The sequence below is a fragment of the Calypte anna genome, chromosome 12 (genome assembly GCF_003957555.1).
Source record: "Calypte anna isolate BGI_N300 chromosome 12, bCalAnn1_v1.p, whole genome shotgun sequence".
In the NCBI taxonomy this organism is placed as follows: Eukaryota; Metazoa; Chordata; class Aves; order Apodiformes; family Trochilidae; genus Calypte; species Calypte anna.
This window is the reverse complement of record NC_044258.1, coordinates 11,032,971-11,053,012: the sequence shown is the minus strand read 5'-3', so window position 1 is coordinate 11,053,012 and position 20,042 is coordinate 11,032,971. Positions and strand designations below refer to the sequence as shown.

Here is a 20,042-nt window from a genome sequence, read left to right as displayed (position 1 = left end):
ATTGATCAATTAACTTGAACCTGCAAATCAAATCTGAATTTGAAATAAAACTCAATTAGTGCTTACTAATGGTAAACTCAGGAAGTTACCACTGACTGACTTGATCCGTTTCCTCCCTCGCTTCCTCTATGACATGGCTACACAAGACATGTTTCCATTACCGGTCAGTTTCTCAGGATTTAAAGCTTCTGAATGTTTTATTGTTTACTACACTTCACTTCAGCTGTGCAAAGCATGTAACAGTGTCTGCTGCTAACTACCCACTCTAGTCTCCTCTGACTTTTTAAAACAGCTCAGCTGAGTCTCTGGTGCATCCACATCAACTTTAAAGACTATGGTCTCTACAAACTACTATTATGCCTACTTTACTAAACTCTAACATCTGAACTATTCAGAGGCAATTTTCAGGCATGCAGTGTTTTGGAAGTGCCACTATTCAGGCTGCTGCTGCAAAAGTGATAGCAAGGAGGTGGCTCTATCCAGTATTTTTGGAGTCTAGAACAAGTCACTCCCCAGAGCTCTGCAGCAAAGCACAACACCTGAAGTATATTTTTATTTTCAAGTGAAAATATTTTGTAGTACTACTACAATATTTTGTAGCACTGACTGCAAAAACTAAGTCTCCAAGAGTTAAAATTCAAACACCAGCAAGATTTGTAACTAACACTCTAGCAGTAGTCTACTGAGCATCTTTCAGCTATGTTACAGTTAAACACTACAACATACATCTTTAGAATCATCTAGAGTACACAGAAGTTGTATATAATTCTCCCATTTTAAACAGATAGTTATTCATACTGAAATTGAAGCACATTAGATTTTGTGAGCAAGCCCTCAGTGTGGCAAGACAACTTCTTTCTCCATTTCAAAGCTTACAGCATACACAAGTCTCAGAGGTTTTAGTTTTGTGTGATAAACAATATGATTGAAGCACAATATAATCTCGAGCATGCAATAACAAATCATGAGGTCAGACACCACAAAGTGTTGTATGCATTGTTTATTGAACTTTGAATTCCATGGTATATCATAGATTAAATAGTTAAAAACTGTTTACTATCATACAACAATCTGAACAGTCTTTTAAAACACCTTCGGACAAAACCAAGAGCCAAATTCAAGCACAATTCCCTCAGGGCAGAATGCGAGGGGTGGAAGAAAGCTTCAGAGCTTTCAGACTGTACACAACACTACACTGCTTCAAAGAAATTCTACACATTTATTACCTCACGGGCAGGCATCTACTATATTGGTGGGACCGACTGCTCTCAAATCCTGCTCCTCCAAGACTTCAATAATCCACAGTAATATGGACTTGACAGTTCATTCACTTCATACTGTTCTGGCCTATGTGACGTTTGACACTACAGAACTGAAACAACATTTGAGACTTAGCACTAAATAATATTCATAAAGAGCAAGAGAAAATTGACAAGATCTTCCTTGTGCTTATGCTCTTCAACTCTGACACACAAGATACCAACAATCTTAAAGACGTGATGTCACCTGAGGTCAAACAATTATGAATGTGTGCAACAGTGATGCCTTGGACTACTTTTAAGTTTTAGACTGGTTGAGTTGGGAGACCAGTGCTTGAACTGCACCGCTCAACATCTGTGCCATCTTTCTTCAACTGAACACACAATTACATAAAACAAAATGCATCAAAAACAACAGATCAGTCAACTGTAAACTGTTGGCAAGAATCATTCAATTATATATTTGTCTTCTATCACAGGCATTTGTGCAAGACACTGGAGCCTAGAAGCATTAGCTTTAATTTGTGCAATTTAAGAATTTCCTTCAGGAGGAGTTCAGTCACCTGACCGGACGAGGGGATCTCCCAACCTTGCATGGCAGTCATCAGTCGTAGCTCACCTCATGACGAGGTTCCGAGCCAGAACGTCAAAAAAGCACAACAGTGCTGATTCCAGGCAAAGTCAGGATTTACAGTCCAAGATTTCCCTGCTGTATTACTGTTTCCATTTGTAACACTACTTGCTGAGGAAGCCCGAGAAAGGCACCACTCCCAGCTGCAGTAAATGCAGTGGTACTGATGCAAGTGTTCCTTTTGCTGCAAAGCAGTTGGATGTATTAGGGCTTCCATAAAGCCAAGTGTGCACACCATGAAAACATGTAAAACAGCAGGTTTAACCTCAGCAGCCTCTCTGACTGATGTCTTGTCCTGAAGCTTTTGTAATATCCATTGTAGTGAACACCTGTAAAACACCAAAAGAACAGCTTATATACTGTTGATCTGTGTTATCTACATGGCTACTGCTCTACTCTTGTAATTTAACAATATTAGATTTCTTTAAACTGTTATAAAGCAAAACAAGCTGCAGTCCACAACTAACTTGTTTTCTCTCATGTCAGTATCTTACTATTTGCTTAACTTCTAGCCATAAGTAAATCATGTAACACAATGAAGGATTCTTTCCCTGTATCTAGGTAACCAAAGGCATGTTTTAAATCAAGATGTGCCCTCTCCCTCTCTTACCTCTGCACAAGTTGGGTGGATGCCAATTGTTTCATCAAGTAATTCTTTGGTGAGACCACATTTTATTGCAGCAGCAAAACCCTGGGTAACTTCACCAGCATTGGGTCCAAGAACATGAAATCCTACCACACGATTCTTTAGGACAATTGAGAGCAAAAAAAGAGTATTAGGTGAAGTTTAACAGAAGCTCTACTATGTAACTCCTAACACACTAAAAATATATTATGCAATCAGGTCACCAGCAGTATTTTAAAAAAAAAACAAAAAAAAAACCCCAAACCACTCAAAAAATGTAGTTCTGCATATCAGTCCCTTACAGCAGAACTGACTGACTTTTAAAATCCTTGCATAGCATTAGTTTCAGAGATACTGCCTAAAACTAAACAGATTCTAATTTTGTCAGCTGCCTTTGTCATTCTACAGACACACAGTATACACTTAATAAGTTCAGATTTAAAATTATTTTTCTACATTGAAATTAGATCAGAGCTTTATAGAACAACCCAAACAGCTCTCTCCAAATTGAACTCTTATAACACAAATAGCTATGTCAACAGAGGGGGTAGAGCTGGCCTCAGGCAAGGCAAATAGAAGATACTCATCTTTCATCATTTCCAGAATACACTCAGCATATCCATTGCACCTTGCTACTTACGTTGTCATGTTTATTGCAAATAATCTTTGCATAACAAGTATTGTTATCTCTGCCTGGTACTGTCCATTCAAGTGGCCAGAACAAACTGTGATAAACCTGGGAGGATGACAAGAAAAGACTTGATTAGGATTTGATCAATTCAGTCAGATATAATTTTGACTTTTCATGTCTTTACAATCAGTGGTTTGACATTTAAAACACCAGATTTTCATAATATATTCTAGACCAGACAGTATACCCCAACCCAAGCAGTCCCTACACTGACTTTTGGAGGATGAAGACTTTATTCAAACCATGTGATCCTGATTTAGATACTTATTTAAAACAGCAACAGTGGTAAGATACAGAATTGTAATTTTGTATTTTCAGAAAATGCAAAACAATATCTAGTTCCTATAAGTTTAAACCTATTCTGCAAAACAGTTAACAGCAGAAGCCAAACAATGCCAAGCGCATTTGAAAGATGTAAAAAGTTAAACACAAGGCATGTAAACAGCTTTAATGAAACTCTTTAAAGTAGTGCAGAAGCCATAAATTACAAAAAAACCAGGGAAGTTAAGCCTAATGCTACTATAGCTGTAAGAAAAGGTCATGAAGAAACTGATTCCCAATTCAAGTACAGTGAACAAAGAGAAAACACCCACTTCATCCCAGTAGCCTGGTGTGTTTCAGCAGTAAGTCTAACTCACAACAATAAAACCACTGCTTGCAGTTTTGCAACCTAAGTTTGACTTCCTGAAGTCAAATTAGTTTCTCAGCAGCATGCAAATAGGGATGCACAATGCTGATGGTATCAAGTCCAGTCCTGGATTTCTGGGAGTTCAATACCTTGTTAGCCAAATAATACTTCCACAATCAAACACCTAAGTAACATTCTGATCTTGTTTATGTCTCGAGTGTAAAGCAGCAAGGCCCAAATAAAACACGTTCATAAGCTACAAGTTAAACAAGTCTTAAGTGCTCCTACCTCCAAGTTTTGCTTTCCATATTCTTCTATGGCTCTTTCTTCAGCCATCCCACAGCTGCCATATTCTAAAGGAGTAAACACTGTCGTTGGTACATTGATATAGTCACACTAAAAATAAAAAAAAAATCATATTTAGACTATGCAAGTTCTATACAGTACACAGCAGGAAAAGTTGTCTTAGCACTTTTTTTTAACAAAACACAGTGCCCATGGTCAAGTGGACAAATCAACTTCCATTATTGCACTTTTGAGGCAAGAAGCACAGAAACAAGTTGAAGGTGTATTCTTACAGCTTTACCTTTGTGGAGCTACCACCATAAAGCCTGCGAGCAAGCAGTTTCCCTGCCTGAATGGCAACTGGAGTAAGCTCAAGCTTTCCATCCAATATATCTCCAATAGCATAAACATAAGGCACGTTGGTTTGTTCTTCATCATTTACAGGTACTTTCCCATTCCTTTAAAACACAGAAGAGAGTTCAGTACAATAACCCTCCTTGGAGCTCAGCAAACAACAGAGGGGGGAAGATTTGCTATAAAGATGTTAGTCTAACTACTGAGTACATTTTATTAAATCTGCTTATGCCTTTTGACCTCAGCTGCTAACTCTTCAAAACACCAATTACCTCCAGCTCAGACTGGTGGCTGAAGTCAGTGTTCAGTGGGGCAGCTCTGACAGAAGCAAAACTGCATGTCTGAGGATAATGAACTTACTCAGACATCCTTGGACTTATGATGCTTTTACTTGATTATTATAAAGCTTGCAATGTATATTTTCCCCTATGGGGAAAAAGCTGCAATATCATTTGCATGTTTCAGTTAGTTAGTTGCTTAGAGCAGTCAGCTACTGCAACCTGATCTTAATTTTTCTTTCTCCTGAACAACATAATGATAATCCCACCTCCTCCTTTGCACCACCTTTGCACTGATACTGGGGAAAAATGTTAGATGTGTAGGATGCACATACTTTGCTGCCTCTAAATCCTTAGATTAACTTGCCACAAGTTGAATAATGCATTGAATTTAACAGAAGATTAAGCTGAAGCTGTAGTTTCTAATAAATTAAGCAAATAAATCAAATCTACTCCTGAAGCACAATGGCCAAAAAGTAGATATTAGAACTATTCTGAGTTAATAAATACATGTTGAAGAAATTCAGTTAATGGACAACTATATTCAAATCCCAGAGACAAAAGGCTTTAAAGGTTCCAATAATTGCCAGACTGAAGATTTTAAAAACAAAACAGAAAACAAAACCAAAGGATCAGTATCATAATGTATTTCTAGAGAGAGAAAAATCATCACATGTAGTGGTTGAAGGAGGTTGAGCAATACTTACTTCTCATTGATTTTGACACCAATTGTGTCTAAACCAATATTTCTGGTACATGCATCACGACCAATGGCTATCAAAACCTGAAACAATTAAATGCAATAACTTTATGAAATAAAATTTAAGCAGCATAACACTTCCTTTTTTCCCCCCCCAGAAAAAGACTAAAGTAAAGCACATGACTGAAGTGACTTTTCCAAATGTATTTTTGAAAGGGCCACCAATATTTCAGGTTCCTGCATGTGCAACTTGTTTCAGAGGTACAACAGAGAGCAAAACACTCATGTTAGAACAAAACCAGAAGCAACAACACTGTTCATAGGTTCTACATTGCAGTCACTTCAATTATCAGCAATTCTGCTGACAGGGCTCGAATGAATGTTCATTATTGAATGTTCATTATTTTTTTCTGCAAGTAATTTATATGAACAATTTTCAAGCAAGACTTCCCTTTACTTATTTCCTGAAAGCTTTTGAAGTATTTTAATATATGTTTATGCACTGCTATATTCAGCTATTTCAGATCCAGAAAGGCTTACAGTATTATACTCTTCTTCAAAGACTTCTGGTCCCTCAGTAGACTTTGCTGTCACTTTCAGTCTTCCAGGCATGCCTTCCTCCAGCTGTTCAACCTGTATAAATATTTCGCAAGCTTAGAACTACCTTAAGGGACAGAGCTATCTTACAGTGTAACTTCAAACCTTGACCTACTAAGCTATCATTCAGCAGCAAAAAAGAAGTGTGGTCTCATAAAACATTTATGCCTGCACTTAACCAAAGCCTTCCCAGACAACATACGCATGTTACGTGTACTGTTGCAAGTAACTGCGTCAAGAAAAAAAGCCCAAAGAAAGCACTTGCCTGAACAGGTACAAACTTTCTGATGAACTTTACACCGTGTGTTTCCATGTGAGCACCTATTTTTTCTGCCATTTCTTGGTCAAAGCCCCGAAGGAGTATGGAACGCACCATCACTGTGACATCTAGACCTAGACCAGCGAGAAATCCTGCACACTCTAGAGCCACATAAGAGGCACCCACAACTAGAGTTTTGCCAGGGCAGTAAGGCAGGGAGAAGAGGTCATCACTGAAGAGAAAAGAATTTACATTGTTATCTCAAGAAATTTGTTTGCTTTGCAAGCACTAGAGCAGATAAAGTTCAGTTTAATATGCTTTTTCTTCTCACCTTGTAATACAGTATTCTTTATCTCCAGGGATACCCATATATCTAGGTCTTTCTCCTGTTGCCAGGACAAAAGTCTCTGCTGTGTGGTAGGTTACTTGTCCTTTTCTATTAGTTGCCTGTTTATATAGACACAATCAAGAAAGTCTTTATCATAGGAACAGGTTTTCAGATGTACTGAAAAAATAACGTAACCCTTCCCTTAAATATTGTGGCTATGTTTAGGATTCAAGAGCAAGCAGTTTCAAACAAGAACTAATGGATCTGGGGTGGTCATGCAGGCCACTGAAAAACAGGTTTACATCACAATCTATCAGGCTTTTCCTTACATTAGTTACAGCACTTAAAATCATCTACTCTTTGAATACTGCCCATTTCAACTACTCATTTAGACTGAATTGTTGATAACAACTTGAAAATAAAGTTATGAAAAGCAACAAATTAAGTCCCTACCCTTCCAATAAAAGGTCAACACAATGCCATCAACAGAATAATATCCATTAGTCTAATGTAGAAACTAAGTAACCCCATTATCTAGTTACATGATTTTAGAGGACCTAATACCCAACTTTAAATTTATTTGAACTGATCTGAGCTCTAGAGGAGCCTGGGAAATTCCATCTTGACAGCATCTCTCAAAATCTGACCTTCATTCTTGCTCTTTAGTTATTTTCCAACACTGATAAAGAGAAACTTCCTCCCCATTGAGTCACCAGGTAATTCAGGTTGGAAGGGATCTCAGGAGATCATCTAGTCCAATCTCATGCTGAAAGTCTTTCTGTTCTATTTCATTTGTAGACTAAGGACCCTTAAATAGATAAGCTGCATACCAGGACAATGCACAGATGAAGTAAGTTGAGCTACTACTACCTTTTTTTCAGTGCTGATTTCTTAGTTTGAAACACATGTAGTTCAGTCTCCAGACTCGTATTGAAAACAGACAATTACACCCACTGAACCAAACAGCTGTCTTCAATGTGCACTTCTTGTAAGTTACCCTTGCAACAATATGATCACTTACAGTAAGATTGCCAGCACATGTTTTGTCTTGCAAAACTGACAGTTTAATTCTTATGCTGAAACAGCACAAGCTTTTAGCAGCACTGTTACACAAGTACTAAATCTGAATTCAGTTTCAATAGTTGTTATGGTTTAGTACAGAGGGTTTTTTTTTACAAGTTGTTGTTTTTTTCCCTTCTCCCCACTCAGGCTGTTAACCTCAGTCATGAAGTTGGCAACTGAGACCAACTTGCTCTAACCATTCAAGACCTAAGTTTACAGATATCAACATTACACTTACATAACAGATGCTGGGTTTGCAAACACTGTGGCATGTACTAAAGTACAATAATAATTGCAATCAATAACTTACTTCACAAATGAGTTTTAACCTCAGTTGACTTAAATTAGCAATGTCAAGATGAAACCTTTTCTTTGCTGGATTTTAAAACACAGTTTTAGAACACAAGTTTTCCCTCCCAACTAAAGGTTTTAAATACATTACATACCTTAATTTTATGTGGTTCAATGAATTCTCCATAAGAATTGAGGTATGTCACAGACTTTTCTCTTAAGGATACTCGATAGCCCCAGTTTAAAGAACCAATATAGTTTTGAATTGCTTCTACCATAACCTCCCAGTTGTGTTTAACTGAAACAAGACATGAATTTCATATTTAAAGAAACCAAATGTGTAATGAACCCTTAAAAAAAAAACAACTTAAGTTTTATTCATCGTACATCACGCTAAGCAAACATCATTATCAGTAATGAGGATGTATATTAAAGTCTTGTTCTGCTATGCTAATATTTACCTGACTTATTTCAGATAGTAACAAGTCCTTCCACTTAATTCAGATAATACAGGGAATAAAACAATTTAACTTTCAAAGGTTTATATGACACAGGAAGAAGAATGTCTTCAATTCACCTAAAAATCCCAACTGAACTCTGCTTCTGGTTTATAAAGGGTGAAGTACATGAACAATCTTAAGCTTAGAGTCTCATCTGTACACTGCCTTGGTCTGTCCTTTGTGTCCATACTAACCTTGTTCTTCATACTGCCACCCGTATTTCCTTGAATCTTGGAGTGCCTGACCCAGAAGTGCTGCCTGATGCATTAGCTTCTTAGGAATGCAACCTACATTTACACATGTGCCACCAAGTCCTAAGATGGAAAGAATCATGTTATTACATATGTGCACAGGATATTTCTACTTGTCTTATCATGTGCTTTGTATCATCACTCATGTATAAATTGGTGATGTTTGCTGCAGTCACACAAGTGACATGAAATTTCTGTTGTAGGAGGTATTTTAGAATACAATGCACACTAAGCTAACAAGTTTGTATTCAGTTTAAGAGCTAACTTGACTGAACTGAGGATACTCCAGGATGCTTCAGATTTTAGTCAAGTAAGGAAGGCAAAAATCACAGAGTTCCTAGAATTTAGATTTGAAATATGTGTTTGAATTTGCTATGGAAGCATGTGCCTACCTTAACTCAATTATACTTGAACAATTAAGTTTTAGTCATTCTCAACTCCCAATAGCATTAATAAGGTCACACAGCAGCTGTCTTTTAATTATAGAAAGGTGAGGCATGCAAGTAGAGCCATAGTCATACTGGTCTAGAGGCAGCCTAGATCAGGTGCCCATAGTATAAAACTAAATGAACAAAAAGGCAAAAACAACAGCTCTACAAATGAGAATGTGAACATGCATGCACACACTATCTAGACACAATTGGAAACTGAACAGAAGTAGAACAAAATTTGACAAAGAACTGAGACTTAACCATGTACAAAACAGAAATTAGTGTCCAGAAGAACAGACGTGTCAGGAAAACAACTTGTTATCTGTGCTCCAGAATTACAGGAAACTCACCATAATTTTTAAGAACATTAATCAATAATATCTAATAACCCAGTATTTATCACTGGCACTCAAACATCATAAAGTACAAGTTAGCAGAAACTTACCCCATGAGGTTCCAAGAGGTGTTGGAACAACATAATCTAATACCATTACCTTCTTTCCCAAGGCAGCAGCTTCCTACAAAAGATGGAGAGACAAGTCAGAATAACTGAATTTTTGCATGACCAAGAAAGCCTGTCTGCTCATCTACAGTCATGACAGACTTACCACTGATGAAATGTTCCTTTGCTAGTCTGTTTTACCTTCTTCACTAGATAAAATTTGAAATCCCTCAAAAACTATTACTTTCTTTCAAACTTTGAATGTATGTTTTTGTTTGATGCTGCATCCACATCATCCTATACTGTCAAAAGTCATAATCTGAAGAGGGTACGAGATGGGCTTATCAGCCTTCTACCTCACCCAAAGAAATATTCATGCTGTTAGCTCTCCTCTCTTTGGAAGGCAGGACTGACTTGGCATGTTCATGAACGAAAAAAAGTGATGTTAATGAACAGGAGACAGTCCAATGGAGGATCACCAAAATTCTCAAGGGAATGGAGCACACAGCCTATGAGAAGGAAGGGAACCTGACTCACACAATTTGGAAAAAAGGTGGATTTGGAAGGGACACATCAGCAACTTTCCAGTACCTATGAGGAAATCATTATGTGCCAGGATCCTTACTGTCAAATAGTGTAGGGACAAAATAGAATGGCCCTAAGCTGAAACAGTAGTTTCAGGCAGGATACAAGGAACTCTCACACCATGCTGATACTCAAGCAGAGAAACAGGTTTCCCATGTCCACCCCTGGCTATTTTCAAGACACAAATGGTTGAGGTCTTACATAATCTTGTTTTTAATCTCGGAGCAGGAATTTACACTAGACATCCTCCTAATGTCCACTCCATCTGAATAATCCTACAATACTCTATCCAATGAATTATGAAGCACCTGACCAACTCTACCCATTGTTTGATCTCTTAAGGGCTTGGACCTTTAGCTTCCTCAAATCTGTTCAAGAACTCCTGCACAGCTACAGCAATACTGGCTCAAACAAGGTTTAGCCAGCTATCTTGTAATCTGTGAACACCTGACTTCTCCCACTGTTAAGAACTGTTACCATTAGTAGCTTTCTTAGCATCAGTAGCTAAATTTGCTGAAGCCTTAAGGCCACATGTAGGTGAAAGTTCACAGCTTATGTTGAACTTATGTTGAACTTCTACCTAGCCAAGTAAAAGGAGGACAGAAGATAAAGCTGCAACTGGAAACGGCAGCCTTAAAGATAAGAAAGAAGGCCCATCTAGAGACAATGATGGAACCCTATGAAGAACAGGAAGACCTCAGACCCTATTACTACTATTGGTCCAAACTGTCTGGTGAGAGGAGGGGAACTTAGACTGTAAGGGTATAACTGCCCAGACATTTCTTTGTTTGAGGTCCCTCTCTAGAGGAATCCAGCTTGAGCTGTTCTTTATGGCTGTACCACACAATTAATTTATCTAGTGTACACTGTGTCAGAGACTCTGCTCCAGGGAAACCCAGGGCTGAGCCTGATGAAAGCAGCAACCTTAAAGTGTGTGAGGAGTCAAATGGCAGCCTCACTGGAGCCACTCACTGCAGTCCTAGCTGTTAAAGTATCAGGTGGTGTGTGTGTGACTCCTTGAATGGTGCACGAATGCTTGGGTAGTGCCTTGTCCTGAACAGTATGGTAATTATCACAAAGTCTGGAACTGGTGCCTCAGAAGGCACCACGAGGGAAGATCTGGAGAAGCCTTAAAATGCCTGATTAGCACTGAACGAAGAATTCAATTGTTGCCTTCTCCTGTCTTGCCTTGTATATATCCAGTGAAAGTTGAGTGCTTAACTACTACTGTACGGCAATCACCAGGGCTGTCAAGAATATCATCATCATGCCCAAACCATCAGCTGACCATTATGATACTCAGCTGAGAGGTTGGAAGTTTGTTCAAATCCCACAGGTAGAAAACTCAATCCACACCATAGGTCCTGAGGCACTCTGAACAACAGCTAGTTGTTTAAGAGGTAGACAATTGCTTGCCATCTCTGAAAAAGCAGCTAAAAAGAGAACTAAAGAGTGAACAAGCTCCTTGAAAGAACAGCTAAAAGGTCTTTATTTTAGATGATGGATGATCCTGAACAGTCAAAAGTACTTACAGAGTAACCTTTAAATTTTCCAGATTACTGTTTGGAAGTGTTTAAGTGCCTGTGTAAAACACATGAACAGGAGATACTTGAACTTTCGTTTCCGCTCTCAGTCAGGAGCCTAAAACCTATCATTAGGATCAGGACTTGGAGAGACATTGGCTAGAAACTGGTCCACACAGACCACAATCTTCTGAGTAAACACATTACGAGAGCATTACTGATTCCTTAACAAGTTGAATGGTAGCAATCAGAAAAATAAAGACTGTTTTATACCACAGTGATTAATAGAGACACTATGAATTAGTTTCATACACAACCTGTTCTTTAATGCAGTTTAAATGTCATACCTTGGAACATGCAAGTCCACCTGAGCCACCACCAATAATAATGAGGTCGTAATCATAAGGTTCTGCACCTTGGGTATCCCCAAGAAGTTTCTGCAGTGTTCCATCTTGATAAGCCTGGAAAAGATAAGAAGGATAGAAAAAAAGAAAAAAAAGAAAAAAGGATCAAAGTACCACACACATTTCTGAGCAAACAAAAACTGAATGACATTGCTTTCTCTAACCTAGATCACACAGTCTATTAAGTCACACACAAAACATCATTTATATTAATTTACATTAAATTTAAAAAAATTAATTATAATCAACTAGCAAAGTCATTCAATAGTCTTGTCTACTTCCAGGTGATTTTTAAATAAAAGTTACCTGGTAAGTTGAATCACAGCCACCTATGTGAGTCCCATTCACAAATACATTAGGCACTGTCCTCTGATTAGTTAACTCTGCTAACACTTGTTGAATACTGGGTCCATCATCTTAGAATAAAAGAAACAGGTACATTATACAACAATTTTCAAGAATGGAGCTTTTAAAACCATATGAATTAATATACAACAAGCCTGCCAAGAAAACAGTTCTGTTACAAGCATAACATCTGTATACTTCTTGAACATAAGCAAGTCTTCAGAAATTGCTTCTCAGAAAATCACTTTTAAATATCAAGGATAAACTTGTGCTTCAAGCCAAAATTCTAAAAAATGGCGTTAAGTTGAAGTAATACAGTTCAGTCCCTGTATTTTCTGAAGTCTTAATTCTCTTCCTGATAGTGTAACACTTTGTTCTACAAAAAAAAACCCCCTATATTCCAGATATCACAGGAGAATACCAAGCAGCTTTTCTCCTTTTATGAAAATTCTCTACAACTCAAAAAATGCATTAGCACTTCACAAAAGCAATGAAAACTAAGTTTTGTACAGAAAAAAAATATTACAGGTTCACAGCTTACCAAGAGCACAATTAAGAGTTTACCAAGAAGTACTTTAGAAAACACTTGTTCCTAAAACTACATTAAAAGCTATAAAGCACTACTCATGTACTAAAACTAAAGCAGCTTGGGCTTTAAAAAAAACTGTCAAACTAGCCACAGAAAGTACTGGAATTTACCCTTCCAATGACTCAGCAGCTATCCCTATGAAGGTCACCCATATACCAAGTCAAACATTAACAACTCATCTAAAGTCATAAAAAAGAGGTAGGAGAAAAATACCACATTTTCCAAAAAAAACCAGAGCTCCCCAGAAAGATATCACATCTCACATCCTCTATCAGCAGATTATTTGTAAAGAAAGTCAAAGGCTTCAACTACATTAAAAACACAACCTATATTAACATCCACATTGAAATCTTATTGCTTTTATCTCTGCATGTATTAAAAGTTATTTTAATTGTTGTATATATCTTCCAATTAGTTCAATACAGTTTAAGAAGTCATAAACAGTCATTTATTTTTCTTTCTTCTACTTACCAGTTACATCAAGTTCCAAAGCATAGTACTCCACACGCATAGAGCGGAAGAGTTCTTTCACCTGCAACAGAATGAAACTATGCCAGTGCAAAGGATTTACAAGACTGAGACACAATTCAGGGTAAATCTTGACTGCTGGCCCTACACTGGAAACTTTTAGGTCTCCACTGTTATGTTTTGATGCAAGTTTCATTACCTTAAAAAAAAGTTTCTCTAAATAATTTGCTTAGCTGCAAACTTTCCAACTCTAACACGATACCAAAAGCCCTATGGTAAAACATCAAAAAGATAAAGTAGCAGCCAGATTCCTTGATAGTACCAAGGAAAAAAAATGGCATACATACAAAACACTGCCAATTAAATGTTAAAAAAAAATGTGCATTATAAAAAGCTGCAGAACAATACTCTCCTAGTGTCATCAGCACTAGGACAGCTCATACCTACCAACCCTGAATTCACTTTTGGCTGCTGTTCCTCAGAAAAGTTTTAGAAGAGAAGGTAAGGAGTCAATGAGTTTGGTTTAACATAGAAAATGAGGGGAAAGAAACATCAGTGTTTAACATCTGACTGCCTCAGGGAAGAAGAGATGTGGCAGTGGATGGAATAAGAGCTAAAAAATCAAAAGACTGAGATCAGACTTTATGAAATGCATTACCTAGGCTGCTTTTCTGCTGCACTGCCATGATTAAATTCCTGCAGTGCCATCAAAACATGTCCTAGCAACATGTTTCATGCATCCAGAAGTCTGCAAAAATTAAGTAACTCTATACACAAGTCTAGCCATAAAAGAAAATAAAAACCAAACACAACATCACATATTACAACTTAGTTTAGATTTACTTCCCTCTTGGCCCTGACAGTTTTCAAAAACCAGTTTTGGGTGGATAGTGTGTACAATTACCAGATTTAAATGAGACAGTCTTTTAGAACTGAGATTTTTTTTTTTTACAGTATCTTCCTGTTTAACTGGTAGTAATGAATTTGTGAACTGTCCTGTCAGATAGGCAAAGCTATACTTCACTGCACAAGATACAGTATTACATGTGGCAGTATTTACTACTCCAAAATGCAATTTGCAGGCTTACCCATGCAAACAGATATTAAAAGGCAGTGACTAAAAAAAATACCTGCCTTAATTATAACTATTTGGACATGAAAACTACTCTAGCAGAATTCACGAAATGTCTGTGATGGATCCACTTGTCAGCAGAGTCTGAACAATGAAGCACACACTATTTGTTGCCAATTCAGAAGAAAACTTTTACAATCAGTTTTCTGATGAACCTCAAATTTATTGACAGCACTTCACCACAAACTGAGTCACATCTAATACAGTAAAGATGTTAAGAACATGATGAATAAAATGTTTGAAATGTTGCTGTAATGCCTGCTGTTAATACACCAAAGGCTAAGTATTCCAGCGATTTCTGCAGGAATTTCAGCTTTACAAAGACAAACAAAGCTTTTGTAATTATGTACCAACTACATGGTTTCTTATCACATGGTATTTAAATCACAATATAAACAAATAAACAGTTGCTTGTACAACTGATTACATTAGTTCTATGATTACAGAATAATGTAAGTTGTAAAAGACCTTTGGAGTCCATCTGGTCCAATTCTCTACTCAAAGCAGAGTGAAACATGAAGGTTGATCAAGTTGCTCAAGCACTGTGTACTCCAGTTCCCAGTATCTACATGGACAGAGACACCATAACACCACTGGGCTATTCTGATATTTGACCATCCTCATAGTAAAGAATTTCTATTTTATGTCATTGAAATATCTCTGGTTGCAACTTTTATTTATTGGTCTTTGTCCTTTCACTCTGCAACTCTGAGAAGAGTCTGCTTCTTTCCATTTGCTAGCAGAACACAGTAACTTAAATCCCTCCTTAGCATTCTCAGGGTTAAACAAACTGAGTTCCTTCACACATCCTGGCCTCTAACCATCTAGGTGGGCCTAAAAACCTCTGTTCTGAGCTCAGTTACATTCAGTCTTGCTTACTGGGATGACTATGGCCACAGACTGCTGTTAAAAAGCTAAATGCCATGGAAAAACTATAAAACAGAGCTTAAAGGGATTACTACTAGGAAGTGGTAAGCTAACAAGCTGGAGGGAGGTCATAACAGCAGCTACTTGGCTGCTGTTTGGTTTGCAGAAAAGCAGCAGAATAATGGGCAAAAAAAGCCCCAAACCAAAACTGCTAAAGCATTGCAACACAGCTGAAAGGGAGAAGGACACAAAAGAACATCAGTAGAACAAGAAAGGGTTACATTCAAGAAAGGACAGATTTAAGACAATCCAGTTAGATGAACTTTACTCTCCAGTGAAGATAGGGAGCAGGCAAAAAAAAAACAAAACAGGCAAATGTCATCACTCTAACTAGAAGTATCTATTGGACTTACTATACTACTACTCTACTCATGAATAGAACATGCTTGTGCTGTGCTAAACAAAGTACCAAGTATATATTCAGTTACAAAATCTTCAATACAGGCAAGAGATAATAGTTGATTACAGTTTGGAAGAGGAAATTAAGAGGAGTAGAAAGATAACAAACATCAGGAGTAATGAGTAATATCTAGATAAGGAGAACAGGAAATGATTTCTGAGAAATACTCACTGAAGCAAAAACTGAATTTACCAGAAAATAACTTGGAAATGAAAAGGAAGCAAACCTCCATATAATACAAGTCAGAGAACTTGCTGCCACCTGACATTATAATAAAGCCAAGGCTAAAAGATAAAAAGAGCTATTAGGCCAACTAATGAAATAAGGATCCACTGAAAACTTTCAAATTAAAATTAACACGAACGGTTAATTTCAGAACACTGGGAAATGTCCTTCTATATGCCTCAATTCTAAAAATGTAACTTCTCCACCAAGTGTCCAGGACAGGTTACTAGGTTGAAAGGTCACAGATACAACCATTTACTTTCCTTCTGTCCAATGCAATAATATCACTGACCCACTAAATCCTTCCGGTTTTCACAAAAAGAGACTAGAAAAATTCCCAGCTATTATTAAACAGTAGATAATTGATCTGAAACTGAGAAATTGGTCTAACTCTTCAAAAAACTCTTCTTGGACAGGCTTTCTACCACTAAGGTAGCCAGGCATGATTGAAATAAACTTCATACAGTCAAGTAATAATGGTATGTCCTAGGCCTGCTATTTCACTTATCACTTAACATTCAAAAATAGCTACAGCTGAATTTACCAGAAACCCCTGTGGATACAGAACACAATCACTAACAGCATAACATTTAACTAGAATAACCAGCAACTTCCATGCAACCATACTTGTTGCTCTTAAAATCATTTTAACATAACACACTGTTCAGACTTGGCAATTGTTTTCTTTATGCATTTCTAACTTATTTAATATTAAATATTTTCACGGTGGTAAGAAATTAAAGAAGTCAAGTTATGAGAAGGAAGTCATTCTACATCACCACCTCTCCACTACTGCCTTGCTAAAACAATTGAACAATAAATTGTGTTGGCAGAAAAAAGAACTGCCTAGCTGTGTACCTAAGCTACAAGTTAAACTGAACAGAAACCACTTCATTTGTTTGCAGTGCTTTTCTTAAAGAAAGCACAATCCTAATTTTCTTCTCGTTTGAGATACAGAATCCATTTGAGATACAGAATCATTCCACCCTGCCAAATTAGGACCTCTGAGAGCACAAGTTTTCTCTGCACAAGTGCTAATCACTAGTTTTTAAATTAATCCTACCAAAAGCACATTGCAAATAACCATCCACATTAAAAGACAGACAGTGCATGCTATTCATACCCATCTGTCTTTAGGAACTCAAAACTATGTAATTACAGGCTAAGTACCCAAGCTGTAACTACACTTTCAAATTATATGCACTTCATTAATTCTGCAGACTAGATCACCTAGCACAAAAGCTGCATTACCCATTGTTCTCCCATTACTTACACTATTTTCTATGTCTACATGGGAAGGGTTGTGAACACTCATACTGTTGCAGATACTTATCTGTTTTATCACTTCATGCCTCCTGTGCAGCTTCCTTCTCTGATAAGCTTTCTTTTAATTGTTCTTCTGCAATATACACCTCTTCTACGTGTTTACTTCATTATATTACCTTTCTCTTCTGTTCCAAACTGGAAAGTAAGCCAAAGAAATCTACCTACTAGCCCAGTCAGTTCTTCCTCCCACCTCACAAAACCTACCAACTGTTCCTTCATATAGACTGAAATAGGGCCTTTCAACTCTCCCTTTTAGAAAGGGCCATGAGAGGGCCCTCCTAGTCAAAACATTAATTCTCCCCCTTTCCAATAAAGATAATATTCCTCATACTTGATTATTTCCCTGAAGCAAGTAATCCTGCCTAATGGAGAACCTCTGAACAAATGCAGGAAAGAACACTGATCTGGAATTTAATTATTGGACTACAAGAGTCTGTTTTTTCCTTAAGCTCCTTGCCTTAGTCTAGGCCCACTGTAATAGCAGGAACAGATGAAGGAAAGGGTTGCAAGGTTGAAAAAGTTGTGCCATTGTATGATCTGACAAACACTGGACTGAGTTCCACGCGTATCAAAACACTTGAGCAATCCCAGTCACTAAAAGCACACACAGCAATACAGAGAGGCACTACGAAGTCTTTCTCAATGGACAGCACTGAAGTCCTAAACAAAAGCACTTCTCATAAAATGAAGGTAACATTTTAGTCAACTGGACTAGACTTGACCAAGACACCAGCCCTCCACTTGCTAAATCTTCCATTGACTAAGTTGATAAGTAAGAACATTTTAGAAAGACCTGAGCTGTTTACTGTGCTATACTCTCTTTGTCAAAATGTTCTTGGAAAAAAAGCATTGGCTTTGCCTATCCCCTCATTCACAGAAGTTTCCTTTCCTGAAAGTTCAATTAAGCTGCAAGTGAAACAGGATGCATTCATTTAAATTCTCTACAACTGGGTCATAATATCTGCTTGCTCAAAAGACCTATTGGAACTAAACATACATACGGGAGTGCAGTTTCTGAGAGTTCTCCTGGTTGTCAGTTCCATTAAGGAACACCAGGACTCAGTCCCCAAGTTTCAAATACATTGTTCCACCATGGGAACATTGAATACAGCATTCAAAGGTTCAACTTCTCATAACATGCTCTTTGCATACATACAAGAATCACAATGCCTATAAACACCCAGATTCTATGTGGGCTATGGCTGTAGTGTGCTGGTATTGTAAAATTCTAATGAAGATCTTGTTTTGCTTTAACAAGCCTGGATCACTGGTTAGTTTCTATGTGATATTGATATGAAACTAGGGCTAGAAGGATATTTACCTCTAATCACTAGAATTAATCAGTAGTTCTCGTTTTTGTTGAACACACATTACAGCCAGCATTTAGAACTCACATTTTTGCCACTGAGTCAGACTTCTCCCTCAAATTTCAAGAACAACAGAAGAATGAAGCTCTTCACTCCCCGGGGATGCAACTTGATCCAAGCTTAACACCAACGTGGAATTTAGCTTTCCATAAAGAAAGGAACACAACCCACACCATGATCTCCAAGTGGGAGATACAAGAGCCGTTCAGCCGAGGAACAAGCATGTTGTGCGGAGCTTCCTACACACTCATCTATCCCTTCACTCACGCACCTAAGAAAAAGAGCGACCAGAGATGCCGGACAGGATCTTTGCCTCATTTCAACTCTGGTAAGGGGGTACCTCTACAACAATATTTGTGTGCTCTTCCAATCACCCTGTGGAGTGCTGTAAGTAGGAACAGCAGGTTTGCTTTCCAACCCCTTTCCTTTGCGCACTTCCCCGCCTGGGGCGGGCCGCCAGGAGTGAGAGCAGGCGCCCTCAGGGCAGATGCCTCTCACCTCGCACAGGGCCCTCTCCGGTCCGGCCTTCCCCTCGCAGGGAGGCGAGTCAGGGAGAAAGAGGGAAGAGGCTCCGAGAGCCTCCCCACTGCCGGCCGAGAGGAGAGGGCCCGTGGGGCAGAGCGCTGTGCTGACTCCCCGCCGCCGCCTCACCTTGTTGCAGTAGGGGCAATAGCTCTTGCTGAAGATCATAACGCGGTGGGAGGCGATGAGGGTCCGCACACGGAGCTTCAGGCCGTCCCAGTCCGGGAGCTGGGTCTGGCCGGGGGGCGGCATGGCGAGGCTGAGGCGGGGAGCGACAACCGCCCAGCGTGCGCCCTCCTCACCCAACGGCAGCTGCGCGCGCCCAACGCCCGCACTGACCCTCAGCCACACCCCGCCCTTTCCGGAGCGGGGCAGGTGACGAACCGGACCGGCCTATCGGTACAGGGGGGAGGGGGTAAATTGTCACGCTGGGCTTCCTGCCCCGCCTCTCAGACACACGAGCCATGAATCGTAAAATTATAAAATGTAACTTTATGTGAAAGGTAGAAGCGCCACTATTTACCTAAAGTGATGTATAGGGGAGAAATTTGCCTGTTTTAAGCTTCTCTTCCCCTCTGAGAGGCGGAGTGGAATAACCCAAGAGGAGGGGGACAGCA

The 20,042-nt window shown here is 38.6% G+C and overlaps 1 protein-coding gene across 1 annotated transcript; it reads right to left on the bottom strand.

Annotated features, from left to right (window-relative positions):
• Positions 1–991: 991 nt before the first annotated feature.
• On the bottom strand, positions 992–19,773 carry TXNRD3 (thioredoxin reductase 3). Its single transcript, XM_008499943.2, has 16 exons — positions 19,555–19,773; positions 13,530–13,590; positions 12,431–12,540; positions 12,068–12,181; positions 9,616–9,688; positions 8,683–8,802; positions 8,144–8,286; positions 6,639–6,754; positions 6,314–6,539; positions 5,992–6,084; positions 5,459–5,535; positions 4,421–4,577; positions 4,123–4,230; positions 3,156–3,251; positions 2,501–2,635; positions 992–2,219 (listed from the first exon to the last, which is right to left on the bottom strand). Exons 1-16 carry the CDS (start codon positions 19,675–19,677, stop codon positions 2,157–2,159), a joined length of 1,815 nt encoding a protein of 604 aa, XP_008498165.1. The 5' UTR covers positions 19,678–19,773; the 3' UTR covers positions 992–2,156.
• Positions 19,774–20,042: the final 269 nt, after the last annotated feature.